The sequence below is a fragment of the Biomphalaria glabrata genome, chromosome 5 (genome assembly GCF_947242115.1).
Source record: "Biomphalaria glabrata chromosome 5, xgBioGlab47.1, whole genome shotgun sequence".
In the NCBI taxonomy this organism is placed as follows: domain Eukaryota; kingdom Metazoa; phylum Mollusca; class Gastropoda; family Planorbidae; genus Biomphalaria; species Biomphalaria glabrata.
The window spans coordinates 26,939,895-26,965,167 of NC_074715.1; the positions used below are offsets into that span (position 1 = coordinate 26,939,895).

General features: G+C 32.7%; 1 protein-coding gene across 2 annotated transcripts; it reads right to left on the minus strand.

Annotated features, from left to right (window-relative positions):
- Window positions 1–235: 235 nt before the first annotated feature.
- Window positions 236–25,200, minus strand: LOC106061487 (eukaryotic translation initiation factor 3 subunit E-like). 2 transcript variants are annotated; one of them, XM_056029970.1, is made up of 15 exons: window positions 25,043–25,159; window positions 19,749–19,924; window positions 19,496–19,604; window positions 12,657–12,774; window positions 11,738–11,855; window positions 11,220–11,262; window positions 10,976–11,080; window positions 10,606–10,731; window positions 6,661–6,785; window positions 4,672–4,792; window positions 2,008–2,109; window positions 1,522–1,631; window positions 1,294–1,396; window positions 845–979; window positions 236–606 (listed from the first exon to the last, which is right to left on the minus strand). In XM_056029970.1, exons 1-15 carry the CDS (start codon window positions 25,130–25,132, stop codon window positions 583–585), a joined length of 1,605 nt encoding a protein of 534 aa, XP_055885945.1. In that variant the 5' UTR covers window positions 25,133–25,159; the 3' UTR covers window positions 236–582. The 2 variants fall into 2 exon arrangements, with proteins under 2 accessions (XP_055885945.1, XP_055885946.1); XM_056029971.1 differs by lacking the exons at window positions 19,496–19,604; window positions 19,749–19,924 and having other exon boundaries at window positions 25,043–25,200.
- Between the last annotated feature and the right edge of the window lie 73 nt (window positions 25,201–25,273).

Below are 25,273 nucleotides of genomic sequence, written 5' to 3' on the forward strand. Positions count from 1 at the left end.
ATTGAATGTAAGTTAACATTTCAATGAAATAAATATTGTTTCTAGTCTGTGTTCCATTGAGCACATGAATGACTTGATATCAAACAATCATTGGGTTCAAGCCTTCTCTGGTACTGTCATCCATTTATCTAGCACTTGTACTTTTATCAAATTTATAATTTTCATGTTATCTTCAAACACACACCCCCCAAATCTCATTTGCACTCGATGCTCATCCAATTAAAACTGTACTCAGTTATATGATAAACAAAATAATTTATTTTTATAAGCTGTAAAGAATGTTTAAAACAACAGACAAATCCCATTCTCTGAAACTTAAGACCCAACCCAGGTATATCAGTGTTTTCGTTATGTCTCATCTGCCAGACAGCAGTGTTGGGACAATAAAATATATTTACAAGACTTGTGTACAACTTCCATATACAACGTAGCAAGAGAACAATACATATGTTCATTTCCTTCTCTAAAAAACAAATTAACAAAAGTGGATTACTTAATTTTGATATTACAAAATAACGGAAATTACTAAAGGTTAGTATTTCTGTAGTTCCAGCAGGACAATATCAAGTTCTGTTTGACTGACTACTCCTGACCTGCCCACTGATTCTGGAATAACAAAAGTAATCATATTAGTTTTAATAGATGAGTCTTTTAAAACCTAATTCTATTCTCTAGTCTAAATTAGAGCACACATGAATTTGTCATATTATAAAGAGGCTAATTTTTTCTGGGGTTATTGAGATTCATTAGTTCAAATGGATGCAAATATAAGTAAAATAAGAAAACAATGTCCCTACAGAAGAAAACAATGTCCCTACAGAAGAAAAACTAAATTGAAACTTACATCTTGACCACCACGGTTTCCAAGTTTCTTTTCTATATTGAGGGCTAACATTTGTGATCTGAATGACAGGTTCTTGGTCTTCTCTATCACTTGTTGATATGGTGACACTGCCTGGGTACCCATAACAACATGACCCTGAAATCATTACATTTATTTTCTGTTTAAAACATTTTGCAAACACTGGATAAAGAAGATTCTCTCGAATACTGGTGACTTATTTTCTGCCTCACACTAACATCATTTCAGCACAACATATCTCTTTTATTAAGTCACTATTTAATATCTGACAAAATTATTTTGAACTATTGGCAATACTAGAAGTGTTTAAAATACTGAGATTTGAAGGAGAAAAATATTGCTAAAAACTAAGTCTTATTCAACCCATAAAAATAAGCTGGGGGAATATGATTACAATTCTAAGACTCTAGTTGTTATTAAGGAATACTTACTAATTTTGAATCAATTTTTGCATCCAAACGGGCATTTCGTATGAGGTTTACAATCCATTTCTCTGCTTCATCAGGACTCATGTTTAACTTCTCAGCCAGCATGCTAAAAATATTCAGTATTGAGATCCATTGTTTACATTTTAACAAACAATATCAATATGATTTTACAAACTATTTTATTTTCAATACCTGGGTATATGGTAATAGGAATATACATGAAGCACTTGCCTGATACTGATACATTCATGTATACGACAAAAGGTCTCAAAGATCAGAAGACGGGCATTTTCAATAAAGTCTTCCAGGCAAGCCACCAAAAAGAAGTCATTATAAAGAACCTAGTCAATGAGAAATGTTTCATTTTTAATGTTGATTTTCAATTATTACACCCAAATAAAAACTTATAGTTTATTAATCAAAGGATTATAACAGCAGTAGTTATGAAATGTTTGACATTTACAAGTGGTTAAGCTAAACAACATATTACAATTTGTTCAGCTATGTCATCGTGTAATGATTAGACTTGCACTTTTAAAGACATAATATTCAGAGAACTAAATATATAAGGCGAAAACTGAAAATGAGTATGTCAAAAAGTGATCTGCAGTCTAAAAGTGGTCAAAATATAAAGGTAAAAGCTCAATAAAATAACATCAAACCTTGGAAGTAACTTAAATAACTTCCATTTCTATCAACTAACAAAATTGTCTTTACCGTTTCACACTCTCGCAATTTTTTCTGGGCACCATCAAAATCAAAATCAACATACAAGCATTGCACAAATTCTGTAATAGGATCTTTGTAAGTGTAAGACTCCTGAAATCAAATATTTTTTTTCAGAAATAGTTTTATAAGTTTAACATTGGAACTATAAAATGGGTAATTCTAGTTTAGAATACATGCAGGAACTATGTAATCAGTTTACTACACTTAAGAGACAAATAAAAATGCAGTTTTTTGGATTATGGATGATTTCAATCTACCTGATAAAATTGGAAAACACTAACCATAGATAAACACCAAAACCTTAAGGACATAAATGAGCTTTTCATAGAAACTTTACACAACCTAAGTTTAGATCAAATCATTAAAAAGCCAACTAGATTAAACAACACATTAGATCTCTTCTTAACCAACAGACCTGGATTAGTAGTTGATTATGATATTATCCCTGGTCTATCAGACCATGAGATCATAAAAATACACAGTCAGATAAAAGCAGTAGCCAATACAAAACCCTAAAGAGAAATCCTACTCTGGAATTAATGTAACCTAACACAACTACACCAAGCTGCATTAAACTTTCAACAAACATTTTTATTAGAAAAAGACAATAACCAACCAGTTGATGACCTCTGGAATTTCATTGAAAACCATCTTAAAAGCATTTTAGAAAATCATATACCAACTAAATACACATCAAACAAAATAAATAAATGCTGGTTTAATAATAGACTAAAGAAGCTTTGTAAACAGAAGGAAAACCTATATAGAAAATTTAAAGAAACTAAGGCAGAAAGAGTTTACAAAAAGTATATAAAAATTAAACACCTAACCCAAAAAGTAAGCAGACAGCTGCAGAGTGAATACATAAAGAATGTAATATCTAAAGATAACAATAAAAACCTATGGTCATACATTAAGTCTAAGAAAATGGAAACAACAGGCATAGTGCCATTAAAAGATGAACATAACATAATACATAATGATAATGAAACTAAAGCAAACATCCTAAACAAATACTTTGCATCAGCATTCTTAGCCCCAGGAGACAAAGACATATTACTGAATTTGAACCAAGTAGACAACATAGAAGATATAGTAGTACAAGAAAATGGAATCCAAAAAATATTAGCCAACACCAAACCAAATAAAGCGTCTGGACCTGATGGTATTCCAGCTAGATTACTCAAAGAACTAAGCAATGAGCTAGCCCCAGTGTTCAAAATACTCTTTCAGGCATCGCTTAACCAGGGCAGAGTACCAAAGGACTGGAAAGAAGCTAATGTCATCCCCCTATTTAAAAAAAAAGAGAAAAATCTGACCCAGGAAACTACAGACCAGTATCAATGACCAGCATCACATGTAAAATCCTAGAACACATAATATGTAGCAACATCATAAACCACTTAGACAAACATAATGTCCTTACCCCATATCAACATGGCTTTAGGAAATATAGATCATGTGAAACACAACTAATAGGACTAATTGATGACTTTTCAAAAGGTTTAGATAATAGTGAACAAATAGATGCTATCTTACTAGATTTTTCCAAGGATTTTGACAAAGTTCACCACCATAGTTTGCTTAAAAAAATTAAAATATTTTGGCATTAATGGTCCATTGCATCAGTGGATTAAAGATTTTCTGATAGGGAGAGAACAAACTGTAATAATAAATAGCTCTAATTCAACATTGATAACAGTAAACTCAGGTGTACCTCTTAGGTCCACTACTATTCTTAATTTACATAAATGATTTACCAAATTGCATTACCTCAGGAACAAAAGTCAGATTATTTGCAGAAGATTGCATAATATATAGAACAATAAAAACAACACAAGACACAGATATTTTACAAAGAGAATTAGATGAATTACAGAAATGGGAATCAAATTGGAGCATGTCTTTCCACCCAGAAAAATGTCAGTTGTTAAGAGTAACAAAAAAACTAAAACAAATTAATTCCACTTATCTTATTCATGGCAAACCAGTAACACAGACTAAAAACGCAAAATACCTAGGTGTTATAATAAATGAAAAACTGTCATGGAATCCACATATTGATGAAACTATAAAAAAATCAAACAAAGCATTAGAATTTATTAAAAGAAATTTCTATAAATCAAATAAGAACATAAAACTAAAATGTTATTTAACCTTGGTTAGGCCAATAATAGAATATGCATCCTCCGTTTGGGACCCCTCAACTCAAGATAACATAAAGAAACTGGAACAGACACAAAATAGAGCAGTGAGATTCATAACAAATTACATTTGACTAGAGTAACACCTTTAGTAAAATCACTTAATTTAGAAAGCCTTCAGGACAGAAGGCTCAAAAGTAGAGTAGCAATTATACATAAAACACTAAACCATAATCTTCAAATACAAAACAAAATTTAATAAAATACTCTGAAAGACACAAAGATAAAGGCACATTCCTCGTCCCCTTTGCTAGGACAAATTTGTACAAATACTCCTTCTTCCCTAGTGCTATTAGAGCATGGAATGGGTTCAGGAAAACCAGTGACTTGGCAGAATTTAAGCATTTGATTAATATGCATGACACGTAGGATGTAATCATCTTCTTTTTTGAAGTAACGTCTGTATTATATAAGATAAGATAAGGTTTAATTCAAAGATTCAATGAACCTGCTGAATGACTTTGACAAGGTCTTTAAGAACAGCTCTTCTTCTCTGTTTGTTGGTAATGACTGCAGTAGTAAGGTAACGCAACACATGAGGACAAGTCGTCTGTATAGCATTTAGGTATCTGTAAGTACAATCAAATAAATGACCTTACTAGTCTCAAATATAATACCATATGATCTTAAATATTTTATTTCCATTTTCAAAACCGTAATCAGTGTTTGATCGTACTTATAAGAACATTTTAACTTGGAGGAAAATTTGTATATATATATATATATGACATGCAGCAAGGGGTGGTTAATTTGTTCCCTTATGCCAAAATGTTAAAACCTGACCCTGTTCACATGGCTATTCACATTCAGGCAGGCAACTTACAAGACCTCAATAAGTAACTGTGTCCAAGAGATAATTTTATTTGTCGTGCATTGGATGTGATCACAGGCTATCATGTTTTAAATGTTATATAAGTCTGACATTTTAGTACTAAGCCATGTAGATACATGTTGATGATGGACAAAAATGGCCTATTTTCTTCTTGTTTACTTGCTTAATATATTATTTAGCAAGGATTCAAAAATGCTTATTTCAAAACAATTGCACAAATAATATCAGACCTGCCTACCAAAAAAAATCCAAATGCGTAACGCTGATGGTCAAAATGGGTATTTTGTCACCAGAAGGCGTAACACTAACCGTGACTAACGCAATCCACTATTTTGTCATATATATAGATATATATATATTAGATCTAGATGTCATGATTAGATCTACAATCTAAATCTAGATCAATATGACAATAGAGATGATATCTAGACTACATCTGGATCTATGTCTATATAATTATAATCTACTCTAGATATGGGCTCAAGAGTGTTACTGATGCCGTGGATCCGCTACAAACGTAGGTCTACTCCAAACTTTCGTAGGCCTACCTTCATCCTTGATCTATTCTATACTAAGACTAAGAATCTAGTCTAGATCTAGACTAGATGGTAGTAGATGTTATAGATCTAGATCTAGTCAATCTAAATCATAGGCCTACTACAACTAAATTGGATCTAGATTGTAGAATAATGTAGAGAATCATGACATAACGTAATGTGTAGCTAGATCTATTCCTGTATAACAAGTTATCTAGATTCTAGATCTAGACTGGATATCTACAATGTCACTAAATGTGTTTTGAATCGATAGCACTTCGATATTTTTTTCTATACAAATGAATATGGGAATCAGGGATTCAACATAATTAATTTCTACTAATGAACTTACAAAAAAAAAAAAAAAAAAAAGACATGTTGGTGTATCAGCTAACTGACGGTACCAACCCATCACTCTCTCGTTCTTCATTTCTAGACTAAATCTAATTGCTTTTAAGAACCAATCAACGTATAGATCTGGATACAATGTGTTCCCCCACCTTTTCTGTCCCCCCCCCCCCCCCCACAGGACGGCTTAACATAATCTCTGTGACCGCTCGTAAGCTAGTCAAGAGAGGGGAGGAAAAAAAAAAGGATATGAAATGCGTAACGCGACAGGTTAAATGCATTATAGCGTACTAACTGTCATTTTTGGGAGATTTTGCGTAACAAATATGCATTTTGCGTAACGGTAGGCAGGTCTGTAATATAAATTAAAAATTCAAACTTTTTGGGTATATGTGCATCTTTAGTAATACAAAATATATTTTGTGCCCATCATTTAATAAATATTAAATAATATAAATATAAATAAATAATTATCATGGTATTGGGTAGGAAAAAAATTAATCACAACATAGTTAGCGATATTTATTCTAGGAGGAATATAACATATTAAATTGACAAATAAATGTTATCAGAACTTTTGTAGTAAAAAATTGCATATTTATTTTAATAGAAAATGCAAAATATTTTTAATAGATTTATATAAAACAGACAATTATCCTACATTAAATAAATGTCTAAAAAAAAAACAAACAAACTACACGAAGTATTATTGTTTACTTACGTAGGTGTGTACAAGAACTGATCTATAATGAGATCTCTTCCTTTTGGGTGATTGAAATACACAAATAAACTCCAGTGGATGACCCAAGTTCTCTGTTGTAATGTCATCAAGTCAGAGTTGAAAGACTGGAAGAAAAGTGTTTTTTTTTCCAAATTTTAATTTATTTCTAAATGCGTTAGTAAATTTTATATAACAATGGTTATATCATTTCCTTTTTTAACCAATTCTCTAAATGGGATGGATAAATGAACAAATTTGAAATTAATTAATGCATAAACATTAAAAAGAATGAAGATAAATAACAATGAAATACATTCATTCAGACTGCAATGTTTTCGACTGACATTAAAACTAATGAGATGAAAGTTACAGAAGGTCATAGTGCCCTAATTGCTTAAACTGAATATGAGGTGGCAGATTTTTTTTCTAAGAATCATGGTATCTAACATTGCGCCACTTTTTGAGACATTGAGAGAAGTAGATAACCAGTTGGCAAGAGAGATAGTACTACAGAATAGATTGTTCCATTAAAAAAAAAAAAAGTAATGGTTCTATCAACTCTATGGCTCTAAGCTTATGTGCTACACATAAAATACTTGAAGGCTTCTTGAATACTTTCACCAAAAGTACTTGTACAAAACATTGTGCATAGGATAGTGAGTAACTTCGCTAGCGCTGGCGAGTGCGGGGGGTTACTCTCAACACGCAACTTGGAATTCAATATTTGCTTCACTATCTTTATAATGTTAAACTTATTATTTCTTTCTTTGTTTTTCGCATGTGAGAGTAATTGTTCTTTGTTTTGGTTGTAAATAGGATGCGGGCCCATGACTTTTAAAACAAAATGACAAAATGGTGTAAGTGGTTCAGCTGTTTAAGTTTATATCATGGGATCCAAAATATTTAAATTAATACAATTTCTTAGTGCATTTCTTCATCTATTATTAAATTTAAAGTGACAAATAGTGTTTATGTTGTTAGTCAATATTTATGGATTAAAAGTAGAATCCTAAGGTTAAATCTTACAGTATAATAATTTTGAAATGTTTTGTTTTTCCTTGCTCAGTTTAAACTAATTAAAAGAAATATTTTTTTCTTATTACACTTTTGTAGCAAAGTCATTTTCCTTAAAATAAAGTCAAATATGTTAGATTTTATAATGAAACAAAAAAGCTACACCAGTTTAGTAAAAATTACCACCCCTTGCTAATTTTGTTCGCCCCAAGAACTGTATTTTTTTTCCAATCAAAATAATTGGCAATGAAAGAGTTAATGAATGGAGGTGGGGACCATGTAGAAGTACAGCATACTGTTTGACAGTTAATCATGACAAATTTTTTTTATCAATCTTAAAGAATGACTATAATTTAGATACATACTTGAAAATCTTTAGAGACAGCTAGCCTTAAATAGCATATTATATAGAGATCACCTTTGACCAAAAGAAAATTTACAGCTTAAGACAGGCATCGATAGCAAAAAGAGATGAATCAGTGTGACAGGTGGGGAAATGTGATGTGTGTTTGGCGCGTTTAATGTCTAGGGGATGATTATTTTTAAAGCTATCACACACCAACCTATCAGCATATAAATCGGGAGCAGACACGCAACGAGACAAAGCAATGAAAGATAGATACAAAAGTTAAAAATGAAGAATATTTATTTACATAAATATACATATAAGAATAAAAAGGGGGAGGGTTTGCATCTATCTCTAGTATATTCTATGTTTAATCATCACTCTTGCACCTAATAAGAGAGTATGTCACTTTGTCCTCTGACTTAGCTGGTTGTCCTGTTGATGCCGCAGCTGGCTGTGTCCTGGCTTGAGGTTCTGCAGCTGGAGATGGCGCTCTAGCGGATAGAGGGACGCCGGTGATATAGTTCTTGTGGAGTCTCAATCCCCAAAATCTAATATCTGTAGTGGGCACAGTAGGGCGTGTGGCCGGCTACCGTGGGCACAAGGTTACTGCGGGCAGAGCGGATCTGCCATGGGCAGCGTAGTTGACAGGATATGTCCAGTGAGTTGCAGAGGGTTGGCGTAGCTATAACGTCTCACACAGATCTGAATCTATAGGGACGTCACACCTAATAGCTTGACAGGTGGGCTGTCGCATAGGCGGGCAATGCCGATAGCGCCAAGTGGTAGAGTTGAGTAGATCTCAGTAGGCAAGTACAGTGCTGAATAGCACTAAGCACAGATGCAGGTAAATAGATCGTTGATCCAATAAATAAATAGGCAGTAGGTGATTCTCGATAGCAAATACAGTGCTGAATAGCACTAAGCACCTAAATAGGCAGGTAAATAGGCAATAGGCAGACACCTGAGGGAGGCTGCGGATAAATAAAGACAAGTTAGGACATGTCTCTCATGCATCTTATCGATGCCCTCGACTGAGGTGCATTCGTCAGATTGGTGAAATGGCTTTAGAGCACAATATGGAGATGATGACAAATGGTATGGGGGAAAAATAGATGGCTGATAGTAGCAATATAAAATGTACATAGAAGGGGAAATAATAATATAGAATGTACATATAAGGGGAAATAATAATCTCAAATAAATAACACAGGTGGATAGAGAAAGAAGGGGGGGGGGGGGAAGTGAAATGGGCGGTGGTCAGTGACCCAGACGGTTTGTTTACATATGACCGTCGATCGAGAACAAAGGAGCGCGCTTGATTGGAGAGGGTGTCCATTCAAGGGACGCAACTCTCGTTAGAGTAAAATGACTACAGGGGAGATAATCCATTACAGGGAAGATAATTCATATCTCTTTTCTAGACGCAGTATCAGTGCGCTAGTAAAATTATCAAGGCGGCCAACCGAGATAAAGGAAATAAAATAAGATGTACAAATATATACATGATTGCATCAATTATCAATTGAGCAACATAGCATTAATAGATTAATGCAATACATAAATAAATACATAGGACATGTTTATGTTTTCTACTTACGCCAGTGAGAAATACACAATGCACTAATTAAATATAAATGAAATAATAAAATACACATAATAGTCTCCAGTGAGAAATATGCACAAAGTAACTAAGATGGAACTTGTGATTAAGTTTGGCTTACCACCAGGTATTCTTCTAGGAGTGAGAATAAATGATATAGTCCAGACTCGATAGCTCAGCTCGAATGAGAATGAAGGAGAGTCTGATTTGAGTTGGTTTACTTTATATAAGCCTGGAAAGTGCGGGCGGACACAGGAAATGCCCTAGGCTAAGATTTATCTTACACGTGGGTGGATTTGACTCGAGGTGGGAGCCGCACCTTGGAATATCACGCGGTGTGTTGACCAGGGTAATCTCTTAGATCAAAGAGAGACGTGAGAGAAAGGGGGGGGGGGGGGGGGGGAAGAAGGATTAGCTTGCATTCAAACCAAGGTGGTGTCAACCGCGACCGTCAGTCAGACATCCGGCGGATAAGACAAAGGAGATAGTGTGATTATCTTTCCCAGATCAAGGGCAGATAAATGAAAGGACTGGCCTAGTTTTCTCCAAGGTGGTGGACTAAGTCTAGCCTGGTATAGAGGAAAAGGTGGGGCGGGTGGAGAATTTAGGGGTAGGATGGTGAAATAATCAAAATAAAATAAATAAATAATGAAAAATAATAATTAATGCTGTGATAAATTTGAGTGACTCTGACAGCGAGTTTTTGACTTGTCACAATCAGCCATGGAAAGACCAAGATTTTGTCTGTGTTGGAGGTGGCAAAATATCTAGGCATTAGTTCTGCTGTGTGTACCTCCTTAAACTTCAGACTCAAAGACAAGTTTTATTATCACTATTATTATTCTACAATAAGTAATAATAAAAAAAAATAATAAAAAGGATCAACTGTGTTACTTCAAAATTGTGTGACTAAAGTAAGGTTTGGATGTAATGTTATCAAATGTCATTGGATTGAAGCAACAAAAACAAATGAACTTTATACATTGCCATCAATTAGATCCTTGACTTTGTTCAAATCCTCTAATGCATAATCCCAATTCTGCATAAGGATCTCTGAAGCCAGTTTTCCCCAACAAGCATTTAAAAAGTTGCGATCATTAGGGGGTATCTGAAAGAAAGGTTTCACATGTATATATTTGTGATTCTAATTTTTTAATTCAAACTGCACAGCCACAAAAAAAGATTGTTTTTCTTTTCTTCATTCAGAAATATATGTATGTATATATTTTATACAAAAAGACATTATTATATAAATCTAATGCCACAATGAAACAAGAAAGACTTGATAATAAAATGAATTTAAAAGTTTGACTAACTTTGATTATGCTTAAACTATATTATTTTGAGCTTACCAAAACCCTGACGAAATAAAGAAACTCTGCAGCCCCAGAATAGTTACCACATTCATATTGAAACTTGGCATAATCATAAAGGGTGTTAATCATGTCATGTTTAAACTGAAATATAAGGATTACAACCGTATTAAATGAGTTATTATTTGTAGCAGAATGATGCATCTATTATTCTAAAACTTACTCATTTAATGATTATTTTATGTGAAGAAAAAGAGGTCTAAACTCAATATTCGTAACTTACCCCATACTCTTTGGATAAAAAATCATAGAGCTGCCTGCCATCCCTAAAATGGATCAAAATAAGAAACATGTTACAGGAATTAATACAACTTTATTTTAATATTTTTATTTGTGAGACTTTGAGATTATGAGTGACTATAGTTTAATGGGTCAAGTTCCTGCCCATGTGACCATTGTGACATGCTGTTAACTGGCCAGGAATAATATTGTTTATATGTTTTGTGTGAGTGTTTGGTTGTAAATGATTGAGCATTATGCAAATCAACAGTTAAAATGTATATATAGATTTGTACATGTAGGGTCAGTTTTTGAGAGAGAGAGAGAGAGAGAGAGAGAGAGAGAGAGAGAGAGAGAGAGAGAGAGAGAGAGAGAGAGAGAGATGTATGTAATAGATATAGAACTCTACTGGTCACAATGAAAGTGGAAGCTGTTTAAGAATAACATTTAAAGAACACACTCCTAACATAATTTCAATAAATTATGTAAAAAAACAATAACAACAACAAAAAAAAACCATACCTGGAAGCCTGAATCTGTCTTTGAACTTCTTGTTGTTCAAATATTTCAGTAATGCTATCTGTCTTTGCTTGCAGGTTTTTTAATTGTGCCACAACTTCCTGACGTTTATCTTTCAATACTGAGGTATATATAAAATGAATAATTTACAAACCAACCAACAAAATAATGATTCAGTCATTTTTTTGCAACATGATATAATAATTTGTAGATTCATTTACGTTAGCTTTCATCTGATAGAGATTTATATATTCTATATTTTAGAATTTCTTAGTGGAGGAAATAAAAAAAAAAAAAAAAAAGAATTCCAGAGTTTTGAATAAATTACTTTTAAATATAAAACTAGAATTTTACTCATCATGAATATACATTATGTACACTTTATAAGGAGGATAATTACTTGTGGTCTAAATTGTCTACAAGCTCCTGGTGCTAAATTAAAACTAATTAAAACTTGCACTTGAACAATGTTAATTAATAAGCTGATTTTGCATGTGGTGACCTCAAATTATACTTAATTTTCAAAAGTTTCATCAGGCTTCTTTTTCCTGCCAATTTTTCCTATTTCTTTCCAGAAGAAATTTTAAACAACTCTTCTACATCTCCTTAGAACTGTTGATTTCAGATTCAGCTAAATCCAAAATAAATCTCTGTAACCAGATTTAACATAATCTAATCTAAGCCCAGTATCACTGGTTCAATAGTTTGGCCATTTTAAGTTCACAAAAAACATCAATATAAATATTCTGAAGGTTACTTCTTGGAAATCTGTAATTGACATTTAAGACCTTAGATAGAGCAAATTTATATTAGGGGTAATGACCAATAAAATCTTCGGAATCATACAATAACATAATGTATAAACACACACGATATATGAGTATTTTTTTTTATATCTAGGTTACGTTTCATCAATGTATACCTTGAGGAACAGCCTGATCAGGGTACAAGTTTCTGTGCACATCCATAGCAAAGTCAACCATGTTGGTGTTGCTAAGGAGATCAAGCTTGCCCATAAGCATTTCTTTTTCATCGTAAAGCTGAAAACAACAAATAGAAAAATGTTTATTAAAAAAAAAATGTTAATCCTAGTTGCAATCAGCACTGACAATACTCTTATTTAGAGTTACCATAGTGCTCACATGTCTATAATTGACATAATTGTTATTGGTAAGATCATCTTTGTGCAAAAGTATTTTACTGAATTGTCTTATAAATTTATATGCTACCACCCTTGCTAATTTTTTTCATCCCGGAAGGTGATGTCATGTTTTGTAAATAGTTTTGAGTTGATATTGTTAAAGATCCCTCTCATTAAAATGGTGGTAGACAATGTTTATCTCTTTCAGTGCAGCATTATCCTCAGCGAGTAACTTGGTTAGCACTGGTCAGTGCGGCGTTACTCTCAGCGAGTAACTTTGTATAATAATATTAATTTCACTAATCTTTTTTATGTTAAAGGGAAACTCCGATGGTTTTGACAATTTTTTATAAATTATGTGTTTTGATTTATAGATAATGAATATATTATTCTTTTTTTTTTATTTGCAAGAATAACTTAGTAATTGATGTTTTTGTGACATAATTTTTCTGCGCATCCAAAACAGTCAGATTTTCACTGAATTTCTGTGTGACGTCACGAGTGTGCACTCAAATCCTATAGATAGGGAGGCGAAAAAAAAAAAATTATCTTTGATAAAAAAAATTTTCATTAGTACATCATTAAAATACTTTTAAAGAAATTTCTAATGGTGTATAAATTATGACTGTATGTTTGACCGTAAGAAAATTATGATTTTTTTGTGCCGTTTTGACCTAGCATTGGTTGACATGGAAAAAGTGATGAGAGAGCTTGATGCTGGCTCAGCCGGCGAGACAAACCCCCAAGGTCAAAAGTTAAAAAGTTGGAATTGAGTTTCGTAGACGATAGATCTACTTATTAAATAAGAAATTTAATAGTAGATCTAGTATTCGTAGTAAATTTCTAGCTCACAAATCTGATTCATTTATATTTATGAACTTCAGTTGTTTAAAATGTCTCAGCAGTATCATTAATTGAATTCTTTGGCCTGGAAATCCAATGTATTGTTGGTACTGCACCTGGTATTAACTTCAATTTTTTTCAAATCCCATTTCCACAGCAATGAAGTTGCTGAAACAGCTTCTCTTAAAATGGTTTGAGCATAAACAGGAATTAGCTAATGCCTTTGTAAAATATTTGCTCTTCAGGCGAATAAATTTTCCCCATTTTCCCTTTAAAACTTCATCTCTTGGAAACAAATGAAAAGAGACACTAATTTCTGTATCAGCATACTTGCTGATTTTATCTTTGTGATTGGAACTACTGCAACAAGCTGAAGAACAATATTTAATTTTCTTCAAGAACAATATTTAATTTTCTTCAAGTAGAAATAGAGGTTTATAACTAGAATATTATTTATAAACAATGACCGATTATTAATCAACATGGAGACTAGATCTAGCTGTGAAGCGTAACAATAAATGCGATCCGATAGGTCTAGATCTAGACTAGAGAGTTTATCGGTTATATAGGTCTAGATCTATATTTAGCCAGCACCCTTGTGACGTCACGTTTTTAAAAACTAAAAACATCTCGCAGAACCCCGTTTTTTTGGGGGGCGTGGAAAATTTTCTGTCTAATTTATTAAATATAAAATTTTCCGAGCATTTAAATAAAAAATGATATAATGTTTACTATTACAACTTTTTATGCAGAATTTAAATATATGTCAATAACTAAAATTTGAAAAACTATCGGAGTTTCCCTTTAAACTTTTTATTTTTCTCCTTTTTGTTAATTTACCGGATGTGGAAATAATTGTACTTTGTTTTGCTAGTAAATTCGATGCAGTACCAACATGTGGGAAAAAAAGGAAAAAAAAAAAAGGTTCCTTTTTTTAGTTTATTTCCCGGGACCCAAAAAATGTAAATAATACAATTTCTTAGTCCATTTGTTCATCTTTTATGAAATTTAAGGTGATAAAATGTGTTTAGTTTTGTGATTTTTCAAAAGTTATGGATTAAATATTTAATTAAAAGGTTAACTCTTTCAGTATATCGATTTTTTAATGAATTTTTTAAATATTTTCTTTTTCCGTACTCAGTTTAAAATTAATTTAAAAAATTTTTGTTTGAATAATTTATTTAATTTACTATACTTTTGTAGCCCATTCATTTTCCTTTAATATAAAATAAAATATAATATGTTACAGACCTGCCTACCAAAAAAAGTCTGAATGCGTAACGCTGATGGTCAAAATGCGTATTTTGGCACCAGAATGCGTAACACTTACGTGATTCACTATTTTGTCACATATATATATATATTAGATCTAGATGTCATGATTAGATCTGAAATCTAAATCAATACGACAAAAGAGATGATATCTAGACTAGATCTGGATCTATGTGATGTCTATATAATGAATATAATCTACTCTAGATCTATTCCTGTATAAAACAAGTTATCTAGATTCTAGATCTAGACTGGATATCTACAATGTCACTCAATGTGTTTTGAATCAATAGCACTTCAATATTTTTTTCTATACAAATGAATACGGGAATCAGGGATTCAACGTAATTAATTTCTACTAATGAACTTACAAAAAAAAAAAAGTCACGTTGTTGTATCAGCTAACTGATGGTACCAACCTGCCACTCCCTCACTCTCGCGTTCTTCATTTCTAGACTAAATCTAATTGCTTTTAAAAACCAATCAACGTATAAATCTGGACACAATGTGTTCCTACCCCCCCCCAAACAGGACGGCTTAGCGTGACCTCCGTGACCGCTCGTAAGCTAGTCAAGAGAGGGGGGAAAAAAGATACTAAATGTGTAACGCGACGGGTTAAATGTGTATTTGTGTACTGACTATCATTTTTCTGAAATTTTGCGTAACGAATACGCATTTTGCATAACGGTAGGCAGGTCTGATGTTAGATTATTTAATAGAATATAAAAGTTATAGTTGTTTAAGTAACTCTACCCCCTTGAAAATGTGTGTCCGTTCCATTTTTTTTTATCAAAATAATTCGCACTGAAAGAGTTAAGACCCTAGATCAAGTCAAGATGTCTTGTTTTAGGTCATGAAAATACGGATAGTTGAAAAGCAGGCAATTAAGTTAGAAAATACAATTTGCAGAATGTTGGTAGATCTAGATTTCTAAAATATTCTAGATCTAATAAGAAAAAATGCCTCAGCCAAAAAAAAAAAAGTTTATTAACTTTAAATATTTTATTTAGTCAAAGACTGTTTAAGACCATGGATTTGAATTATGTGGAGGTGTTGGGTAGATAATAGAATCCATACTCGAATGTACAGGCCAGCCCAATTGAATGGAATAGAATTGAATAGATCTAGATGTCAAGGATAGATCTACTAGATTCTACACTTATAGTCAGAATTTGCAGGCCAAAGGCAAAGGAAACTTTGGTGGAGCATTTATCTATGCCATGGCCCTTAAAGTAGTTTAAGTCTATTAGATTATTTTATTAGATCTGTCTATAGTTAGGTACTTCGATAAACTGACCTAGATCCATTTTTTTTTCTCCCAAAAAATGACTGAAAAGTGTGTCAGCACATTTTACCCTTTTTTTAGGGGTGTCATTTCCATCAAAGTTTTAGCATATTGTATTTGATTTGAGGACTAATTATGATTACTTTTTGTAAACATAAGATATCAGAGATCATTTTTATTTGCCTTTGAAGCCAATCTGTTAAATTTTTCTTAACAAAAGTTTATGTAAAAGTTGACATTTTTACAACTTTTTTCCTATAAAAGTTACAATAATGCTGTTTGCTACAATAATTTATCATATTATGAAATGTGTATATTTCAAATTTCATTAAATTCTCTTGGCGCACTTTAAAGATATTTGATATTAAAATTAACAAAGACAAAGAAGGGTAAAATTTTCTTTTTTAAATAAAATAAAAGTGTCTATGGTTACAACAATCTCACTAATTCTATTGAATTTAGCATGTTAATATATATATATGTGTGCTAAGTTTGAACTTTGTAGCTTGGCGCACTCTTTAGATATTAATTTTCAAAGTTGATGGTTAAAATCTAATTTTAGTAACAACCAACACTGTGATTTACTGGAAATGGTCAATTTCTGTCTATCACGAGCTATTTTTAGAAGCACACATAGGAATTTTTCATTTAGATTAACTTTTATAGTGTTTGAATGCTAGATTATGGAGAGGGAATGTGTCTTTATTATAATGACTTTGTAATCTGCAAATTTTAAAGTAAAAGTTTAATAACTTTAAAAAATAATATTAAATATTACAATTTGTTTTTCATATTTTTAGCTCAGCGAACTAATAATTAATTTTTTTTCTGTGTGTTGTTTTTTTCTATTAATATACATGTAAATTAATAGTTAATAAATGAGTACATTATATTTTTAAAATGATGAGCTATTATTGCACAAAAATTCAAGTAAAAAATCTTTTAATAACTTCTAAAAAAATCGCAAGGTTTCTTTTTTATTTTATTGTCCGAAGCAAGAAATTTTTCATTTACAATCTAATTTTTAAAGCATTTAAATTAAGGCATTTTAAATGATTAATTGCCAGTGCTCTACAAAAGGTTAAACTGTTTTTTTATGAAGTTTATGAAACTTATAGTCATTAAATTTTAGGATATATTTTTCTGCGCAGAGCTATTTTCATTTTTAATTTATAAGAATTATCTATCTGATGCATATAAATAGCTATTTAAATACAGTAGAATTATAATTAAACAAAATAAAACACAATACAGATCTCTGATTTGTTTTATTTGTGATTTTTGGGCTCATATGATGACAAAATCACTTATATTTTTATTTTTTGTTGAAGGCTTTTTTATATATTATAATATATTAATTAACTTAATTAACTTTTTTTCAAAGATTTTATTGCTTGGTCTTATTTTTTTAATTTATTTTAACAGAATACTGGTTAATGTAAAAGAGTGTGAAGTTTCAACCCCATATCTTTAAGACTTTTTATAATACAGTTAATTTAAGTTCAACTGTCAGTTGTTTCGGTCACAGATTTTTTTTTTATTTACAAAAGACAAAGTGTCACAAAGGCTAAAGAAAGGCTCATTTTTGGGTAATTTCCGCTTTTAGCTGGCGTATTTACGTCTCTAGGCAGCACCTGGCAACCACTGGCCAGATTTTTGCGATGCCTCAGCGTTGAATCGATGCTAAAAAAATTATTTTCAGGGGGAGATAACCTAGTTGATTTTTAATATCGCCAGCTGAAACCATACTCGAAGAGAGAGGAAATAAAAACATATAGAAATAATAGAATTAATAGCGCTGTAGAGCCGACTCACAGACCTATATAAATATCGCCAGCTTATAGCGGATTGCAAGAGAGAGAAAATAAAACAAATAGAAATAATAGGAATATTTACTATTGTAGTAGAAGTAGTACTTTAAAAAAGGAATGGGGGGGGGGGGAGTAATATATTATTATTCTTAAATTAGAATAACATCAATAAAGCGTAAATTTAGGTACCGGTACCCATTTTAAAAAAATAGAAATTAAATTTAAATAGATTTAGATAAATAGATATGATGGAATTATTATATAGATCTATGACGTTATATTTAAAATGCTTTGATGAAGATTTGATGTGCTGACAACTTGTAATATTTTTCAATAAAGCTGAAATGAATGTTAAATTTAAATAGATCTAAGCATAAATCTAGTGAAATGACAGACTTGTAATGTTGTATGTTATAAGACTTAAGCCTAAATCTAGTGTAATGTTGTGTGTTATGGGACTTAAGCCTAAATCTAGTGTGCCGGAGGATACACGCAATAAACAACTTATGTCCTTATAAAAAAGAATTTCATAAATATTTATTCATTTAATACAATTATATACAATGACTGTCTGTCTGTAATCTAGCCTCAAGAGTAAAGAAATGTGCCTAGGTAGCCAAGGTCAATGAAGCTGACTGACTGGTTCAAGAAATGGGTGAAACTGCGGGAGCGGGCTGGGAGGGGTGTAGAGGAATATACGTGGACAAACTTGAGATATTCTTTGATCGGGAAACAGTAGATTGACCAGAGAATGATGACGTCCAGGTGTCAATTTTACAGTACCAGGGCACGATGCGTTGCGCAATCAGACAGTAACTCTTGTCGCTGTAGCTGATGAAGGTCAAGCTTTGAAGTGACCATGAGTGCTTGCTATAGTTAACTTTTAATTTTAATAGGATTCTATAGATCTATATCAGCATCTTCCTTGCTTGTTCACTAAGAACCATAGTTGTATCATTATTCTTAGACATTTTAAAGATATTCTGACGTGACTTCAATTTTTTTTTTTTATATTTATCTTTATATCAATTTTATTATTCTGTTGAAAATTTTTTAATGTGCTCATAATTATAAGACATTTCAACAAACTTAAAGGACAAATTTAATCATAAGTCTTTCAAAAAAAAGAAACAGTTTATTATATTCATTTTTTTATTCAATTTCAAAATAATTTGGTTCTTCTTTCTGAAACAAAAAAAAAAAAAAAAAAAATTAATACCCGGTATATTTTTTTTTTAATATATGGTAATACAAGATACCGTATTAAGAAATTTATTAATACTTTTTTCCAAAGAAACAAATTCGTAGACATTTGTATACAATAAAGTACCTGTGTGAGAGACTGTGTGAGAGACTACTCTTTATGACTATAACTATCACTAAAAATTAAAACAGTAAGTTGATATTACCTCAAGTCTCTGCACTTCAGCTATCAATGCTCGCTTTGACTTTGGGCAGGTTACCCAATACTCGTAATTTATTACATACCCAGAGGGTGTTCTGCACACTGGACAGGCTCTGTGCAAGAAAATAAGTTATGAAATAAAATGTAGGCCCTAATCTTTTTTTGTTTTGTTTTCAGCATTAGTAAAAATTAAGGGTGGGTAAGAAATATAGCATTAAACTTAATGAGAGAATATATTTATGTAAAAATAGACCTACTCATTATTCGCCATAGCCGTGTTATTTTGCCATAATCCAAGGCAGTTAAAGCAAAAGCAGTGGTTACAATTTTCCTGTATGGCAAAATAGCTATTTGTAGAGATCTCTTTTACCTTCTCAAAACAAATACTACAAGTCATATCTTTACTTGTTTCGACATGTCGCTGTTTGCAAGCCTAAAAGTAAGACATACCGGTAAATATCTAAAATTAAACAACAACATGAAAATATGCTATAACTATTTCTCTACATGATTTCTTATTTCATGTGCATGTGCATATCAATGAAAATAAGAATTGATAAAAGTATAAATACAAATTATGTGTGGCAATGGGAAATGTTTTTAGACCGACAAATTACCCAAATACTAAGAAAATGAGTTGAATGAATAACTTTTACACAGGATGGTATTGGCCACATGACACGTTCTTGCGGCCTGAAGTTAAAGAAGCGTAAGAACTCCACACACAGACTATTTATAAGCAGAAATTAACCTAAATTATAACTATATAAAATTGTTTACACCCTGAAAATCAATATTATAACACTTGACTTGTAATTCAGTTCAATAGACGATGAACACTTCCTCGTCCTTACAGGCTACACTTGATGGACATTTACTTATAAATACTATAAATTAAATATATTCCTTCAAAAAAAAAAAAAAGAAGATAATTACAGTAAATCGTACGCTACTAAATGTCCTCTTATTACTTACATCATAATGCTGGGCAGGATCTAGAGGGTTGAGCCTTTGAATGCCGCATATAGTACAAATGCTGCCGTGCAAGTATGGGCAGTCCTTCGCACAATCACCTGTTTCATTGTGCGGGCATACTTTAAAATATACGGATTGACTGTTCTGGGTAGCGTTATTCATTTTGTAAGATGTCTGAGAAGAGACTGGTAATCAGCTGGACATAAGAGTACCACCGTATGTCTGGTTTATAGGGGCTAGGACAATACACGTGACGGTGAGGGAGGGTCTTTTCTGGTTTTCGACGTCTTAGTTGGCTGTAAATATTGGTGGCAGGGAAATTTAGTTGACCTTGGTGGACCTGTTATGTTTCGACAATAGAAGTAGCATCTATTTTTTGAGCTGTCTTGAAATTTAGGCTCTGGAATTTTAGGCACCGGGTAATTAGGCACCCGGAAATTTAGGCACCGGTAAATGGTGAACTTTTTGACAATGCGGAAAATTAGGCACTATTTAATAGCAACCTATATTTTGCAGATAATTAATTTGTTTTAGCTAATATTTTATCCTTAGGCTATAAGTAACATTATCAAAAATACCTACTAAAACTATTTTGATAGAATTTTCAGGATTCAAAAGAAAAGCTAACTAAATGAAAAAAAGGACAATCATGAGCAAAAGCGAGGAAAAATCACTGGCAGGCAATAAATATAATCGCCCTCTCCCTATCTACCTTTTTGGAAGGGGGAGGCGCACTTTTGAAAGAGTTGGGGTGGGGTGGTAACAAGTTGATGTTGATGATCAAAATGTAGACCCAAATAGTTTTGAGGTAGCCGCCTGTATAAGGGAGCCTTTGTCTTATATGTCAACATTATCAAATAATAATAATAATAATCTTTATTATCCGTACATGTTTTGAGTGTATGACTGTTGAACTGTTCCGAATGTCGATAAAGTCGATTGAGATTTAAATTCATATTTTAGTATCACATCACAAGTTGAATTTACCCTTTTCAATGCATAGTAAATTAGTTATATGTTGAAACTTCAACTACACACATCTTTACTTATAAAAAAAAAGGTGTACGTTTTTTTTAGCTTAGTAAATCTTTCCTCACTGGTTGTGTCCCCCTACTCAGGTACCGCTTAGAAAAGACGGACATCAATGACGCGCAGCTGGCCGAAGAATTTCCCTACACTTTCTCACATCTAGATGTCATCTCTGACTTCGTTAGCTAACTTCTATTCCCCCCCCCCCCCCTTAGACTTCTAAGACTTTGTTTCATCTCTCGTCATGTTCTCTTCCCTCCCCTCCCCTATTCTTGGGATTGTCTGTTTCTACCACCTATACATCCCCTCCCCATTTTTTTTTGTTGTTGCCTGATGTATATAATCAAGTGATAACCATTGAATAGGCCCCATTACCTTGCATTCACAACTGCTTGATATTGGATTTACCTTTCTTCGTTTACAATTGTTTCAACATTGGATTTATTCTTCTTTTTTTACCTTGCTGTCTTGATTAACTTGCGCGAAATCTTAAGTTTTATTAGTGTTTGTTGTATTCATTTGTTACCTATCGGTACCTAATATTTCGATTCATCTAAATCTGTGCGATATCTGTATTTTATTTGTAGATTATTTATTGAACTTATATTTTAATTACCTATTTCGGTTCACCTACGCAATATTTGAGTTTTAATTGTATTTGTGAACTTTCATTTTATCAACTTAATTCAAACCACCTGCGCGATATCTGTTTATAGCTCTTAGGGTTTTATTTCTTTTCTTTGTATTGACTTCATTGTTTTATAAACTAATGGCTGGCCGACCTGTTGCTCGTACCCGAATTGTAGGCGAGAATGAGCTAATGGACAGATTGGAGGTGAGAAACGAATTTTGGAATTTATCAGCGTTGTTGCCTCACCTAGCAGCTGATGTAGTATTGGAGTGGTGTGCTAGAAGGCGACTTCTAAAAAACGAATTACGCTGCGAGAATTGCAACGACCCCTGCTCTTTGGTACGCGAGAGAAGTAGTGCGGACGGTCATCGATGGTCTTGTAATAAATGTCGCTTGCGTAAATCTGTCCGACACGGCTCTTTTTTTTCACGCAGCCATTTGAGCATTGAACAAGTAATTATCATGACCTATTGTTGGGCTTGTGACATGCCACAACATCAAATGTCACGAGAAGCCGGTCAAGTAAATAAAACAATCGTTACGGACTGGTGCAATTTCTTGCGCGAGGAATGTGGGGTATGGAATGAAAATCATGGCTTGCAAATCGGTGGCGTCGATGAGAATTTTGAACCCATTGTGGTTGAAATCGACGAATCCAAATATTTTCATAGAAAATATCACCGTGGCCAATGGCGAGAGGGGCATTGGGTTTTCGGCGGAGTGGAAAGAGAAAGTGGGCGCTGTTTTCTTGTTGAGGTTCCAGACCGCCGAGCAGCCACGTTGGAGCAATGCATCGTGGAGCATATATTGCCTGGCAGCCATATAATATCAGATGGCTGGGCAGCGTACGCAAACATTCCACAAATTGGCCAAGGGATTTATTCTCATTCAGTTGTTGTTCACCAACAAAATTTTGTAGACCCTTTGGACCCTGAGGTACACACTCAAAACATCGAGAATTTGTGGATGCGCGCGAAACGCAAGTTAAAAAGGCAATTTGGGACAAGTCGTGCATTGTTTCAAAGTTACTTGCAAGAATTTCAATATCGCAATAGAATGCGCGATGAGGATATGTTTTCAAATTTGCTTGTAACGATTGCTGATAATTACCCTTGAAGTCAACACATTGTCTGTCATTTATTTTTTTCCCTGTGTCTGTTTTCGACGGTAGCTTCGATTCAAATTCAAATGTAAACGCACTATTTTTTTAATGATTTTTTTTTAAGTAATTTAGACGCTTAATCTAGTCACGAACTCTAAAAAGAAAATCATGTTTAAAGTTAAAGTTAAAGAACTCACTAAGAATTGAATTGAAATCTAATCGTAAAAATTCATTTAAAACCGCTACCTTTTATCATTGAGTTTTTTTAGGCACTATTATTTACCCGTAAAGCCGAAATTTTTTTTATGGCAGTTTCGTTTATACGTTTGTAGAAAACGGGGAGACATTATTTAATACAGAAGATATATTTTTGATTTATTAAATATTGTCTCCTCTACCGGCTTCGGCTAGAGATAAACGTCGTGGAGAGGAGACATAGTTTTTTTTTAATAGAGGCTGGTTCGTGAGCCATAATTGTAGACTATTTAGACCGTATCACATCAAACACACGGGCTCGTTTGCTGCTAATGCCATACGCCTTATTATTGTTACAAAACCGTATGTCTGTATTGTACTATCTGCCGTTTGACTGTATTACGTACCGTATTGTTCTACATGTTCTGTCTAAGCTAGTAAGGTTTTGCTATCGCGGCGCCGCTCCAGGCCCGGATACCCCTCTCGTCACCCCCTAAAGCCGCTTCTGGATATATTAACTAGCTCCTGTCTCCTCTACCGTTTTAATAAATTGTACTGCGTGGTGAAAAGCCGGTAACTCCGCCATTGGTCTGGTCCCAAGTCCAGAATGAGAAAGGAGGAGGGCCGGCTTTAATCACCACATTTTCACCACAATTGTTTAATTAACCTGGTAAGTACATAAATAAAAAAAAATATCTTTAAAAAATGATTACAAACATATGGAAATCATGTACGGTAATTAATTTTATAATCGGTGATAAAAATGTAATAAAAACGTAATTCCTAGGTTAATATAAAATACTTCACAATTGTGAAAAGAAAATAAATATATTAAGACATATTGACATAACTAGCACACACACAAACACACACACAAGGTGACAAGTAATAACACTGAGCATCAGCAAATTAAAAAAAAAAAAGAAACAGGATGATTTTAATTTTTTTTTTTATTACAATATGTCAGAGTAAAACATTATATAATTATTATTAACAAACTCAATATATACAACACATTAAAATGTATAAAATTATCTATATTCCTAATAGTCACTATTGAAATGTAGATCTATATCTTTTTTTTTTTAACAAAGTAGATCTACATTCCCTAACGTAATAATAGATATAAAAGAAATACATTTATAGTTGGCATCAAACGATAACTCATTTTATTTATTTAATTGTTTGGCTCAAAATCCATCTGGCAACAATTGGCTGCCTAGGAGCTGTTGCTATCATCATTCAAACATGGCGGCCGTATGTAAATCCGCCAGCCAAAACATGATCATACCCATTTTTGGCCACTAAAAATTTAATAACTTCCCTCACAATTAACTCAGCAATATAAAATTGGTATCATTGGAAAGCATTTCTGATTTTCTCAAGCTCTATCTAACTAAATAGGTTCCATTGCATTGTGATCATTTTTAAATTTTTATCGAAGTACCTAGTAAATACTAGCCTAGCCCTAGTCTGGCCTAGTTTAGTAGTTACTTACAGTACTCGCGATAGTCGATAGGTATTCACTTCAGTTCACCGTATTGCTAGTTTATAATCTAAAATAGGTGTTATAGATCTAATATCACTACTATTGGATAAGATAGACACTATTTACTTACCCCTTTAACAGTTAAAAACTCCAACAAAGGAAACACCAGATGTCGGTCTAAATATTGTCCAAGCGTGGTAGTCAGATCAAACTCAGCCATTTTGTTACAAAGAGAAACAGGAAAAGACTGCTTTTGTGATTTTCTAGATCTCTAGCTAAAAATAATTTGTAATTACATGCCAACAAAATCTATATAGATCTAGATATCAAGTTGTCGATTTTTTTTAAATACGAAATTTAC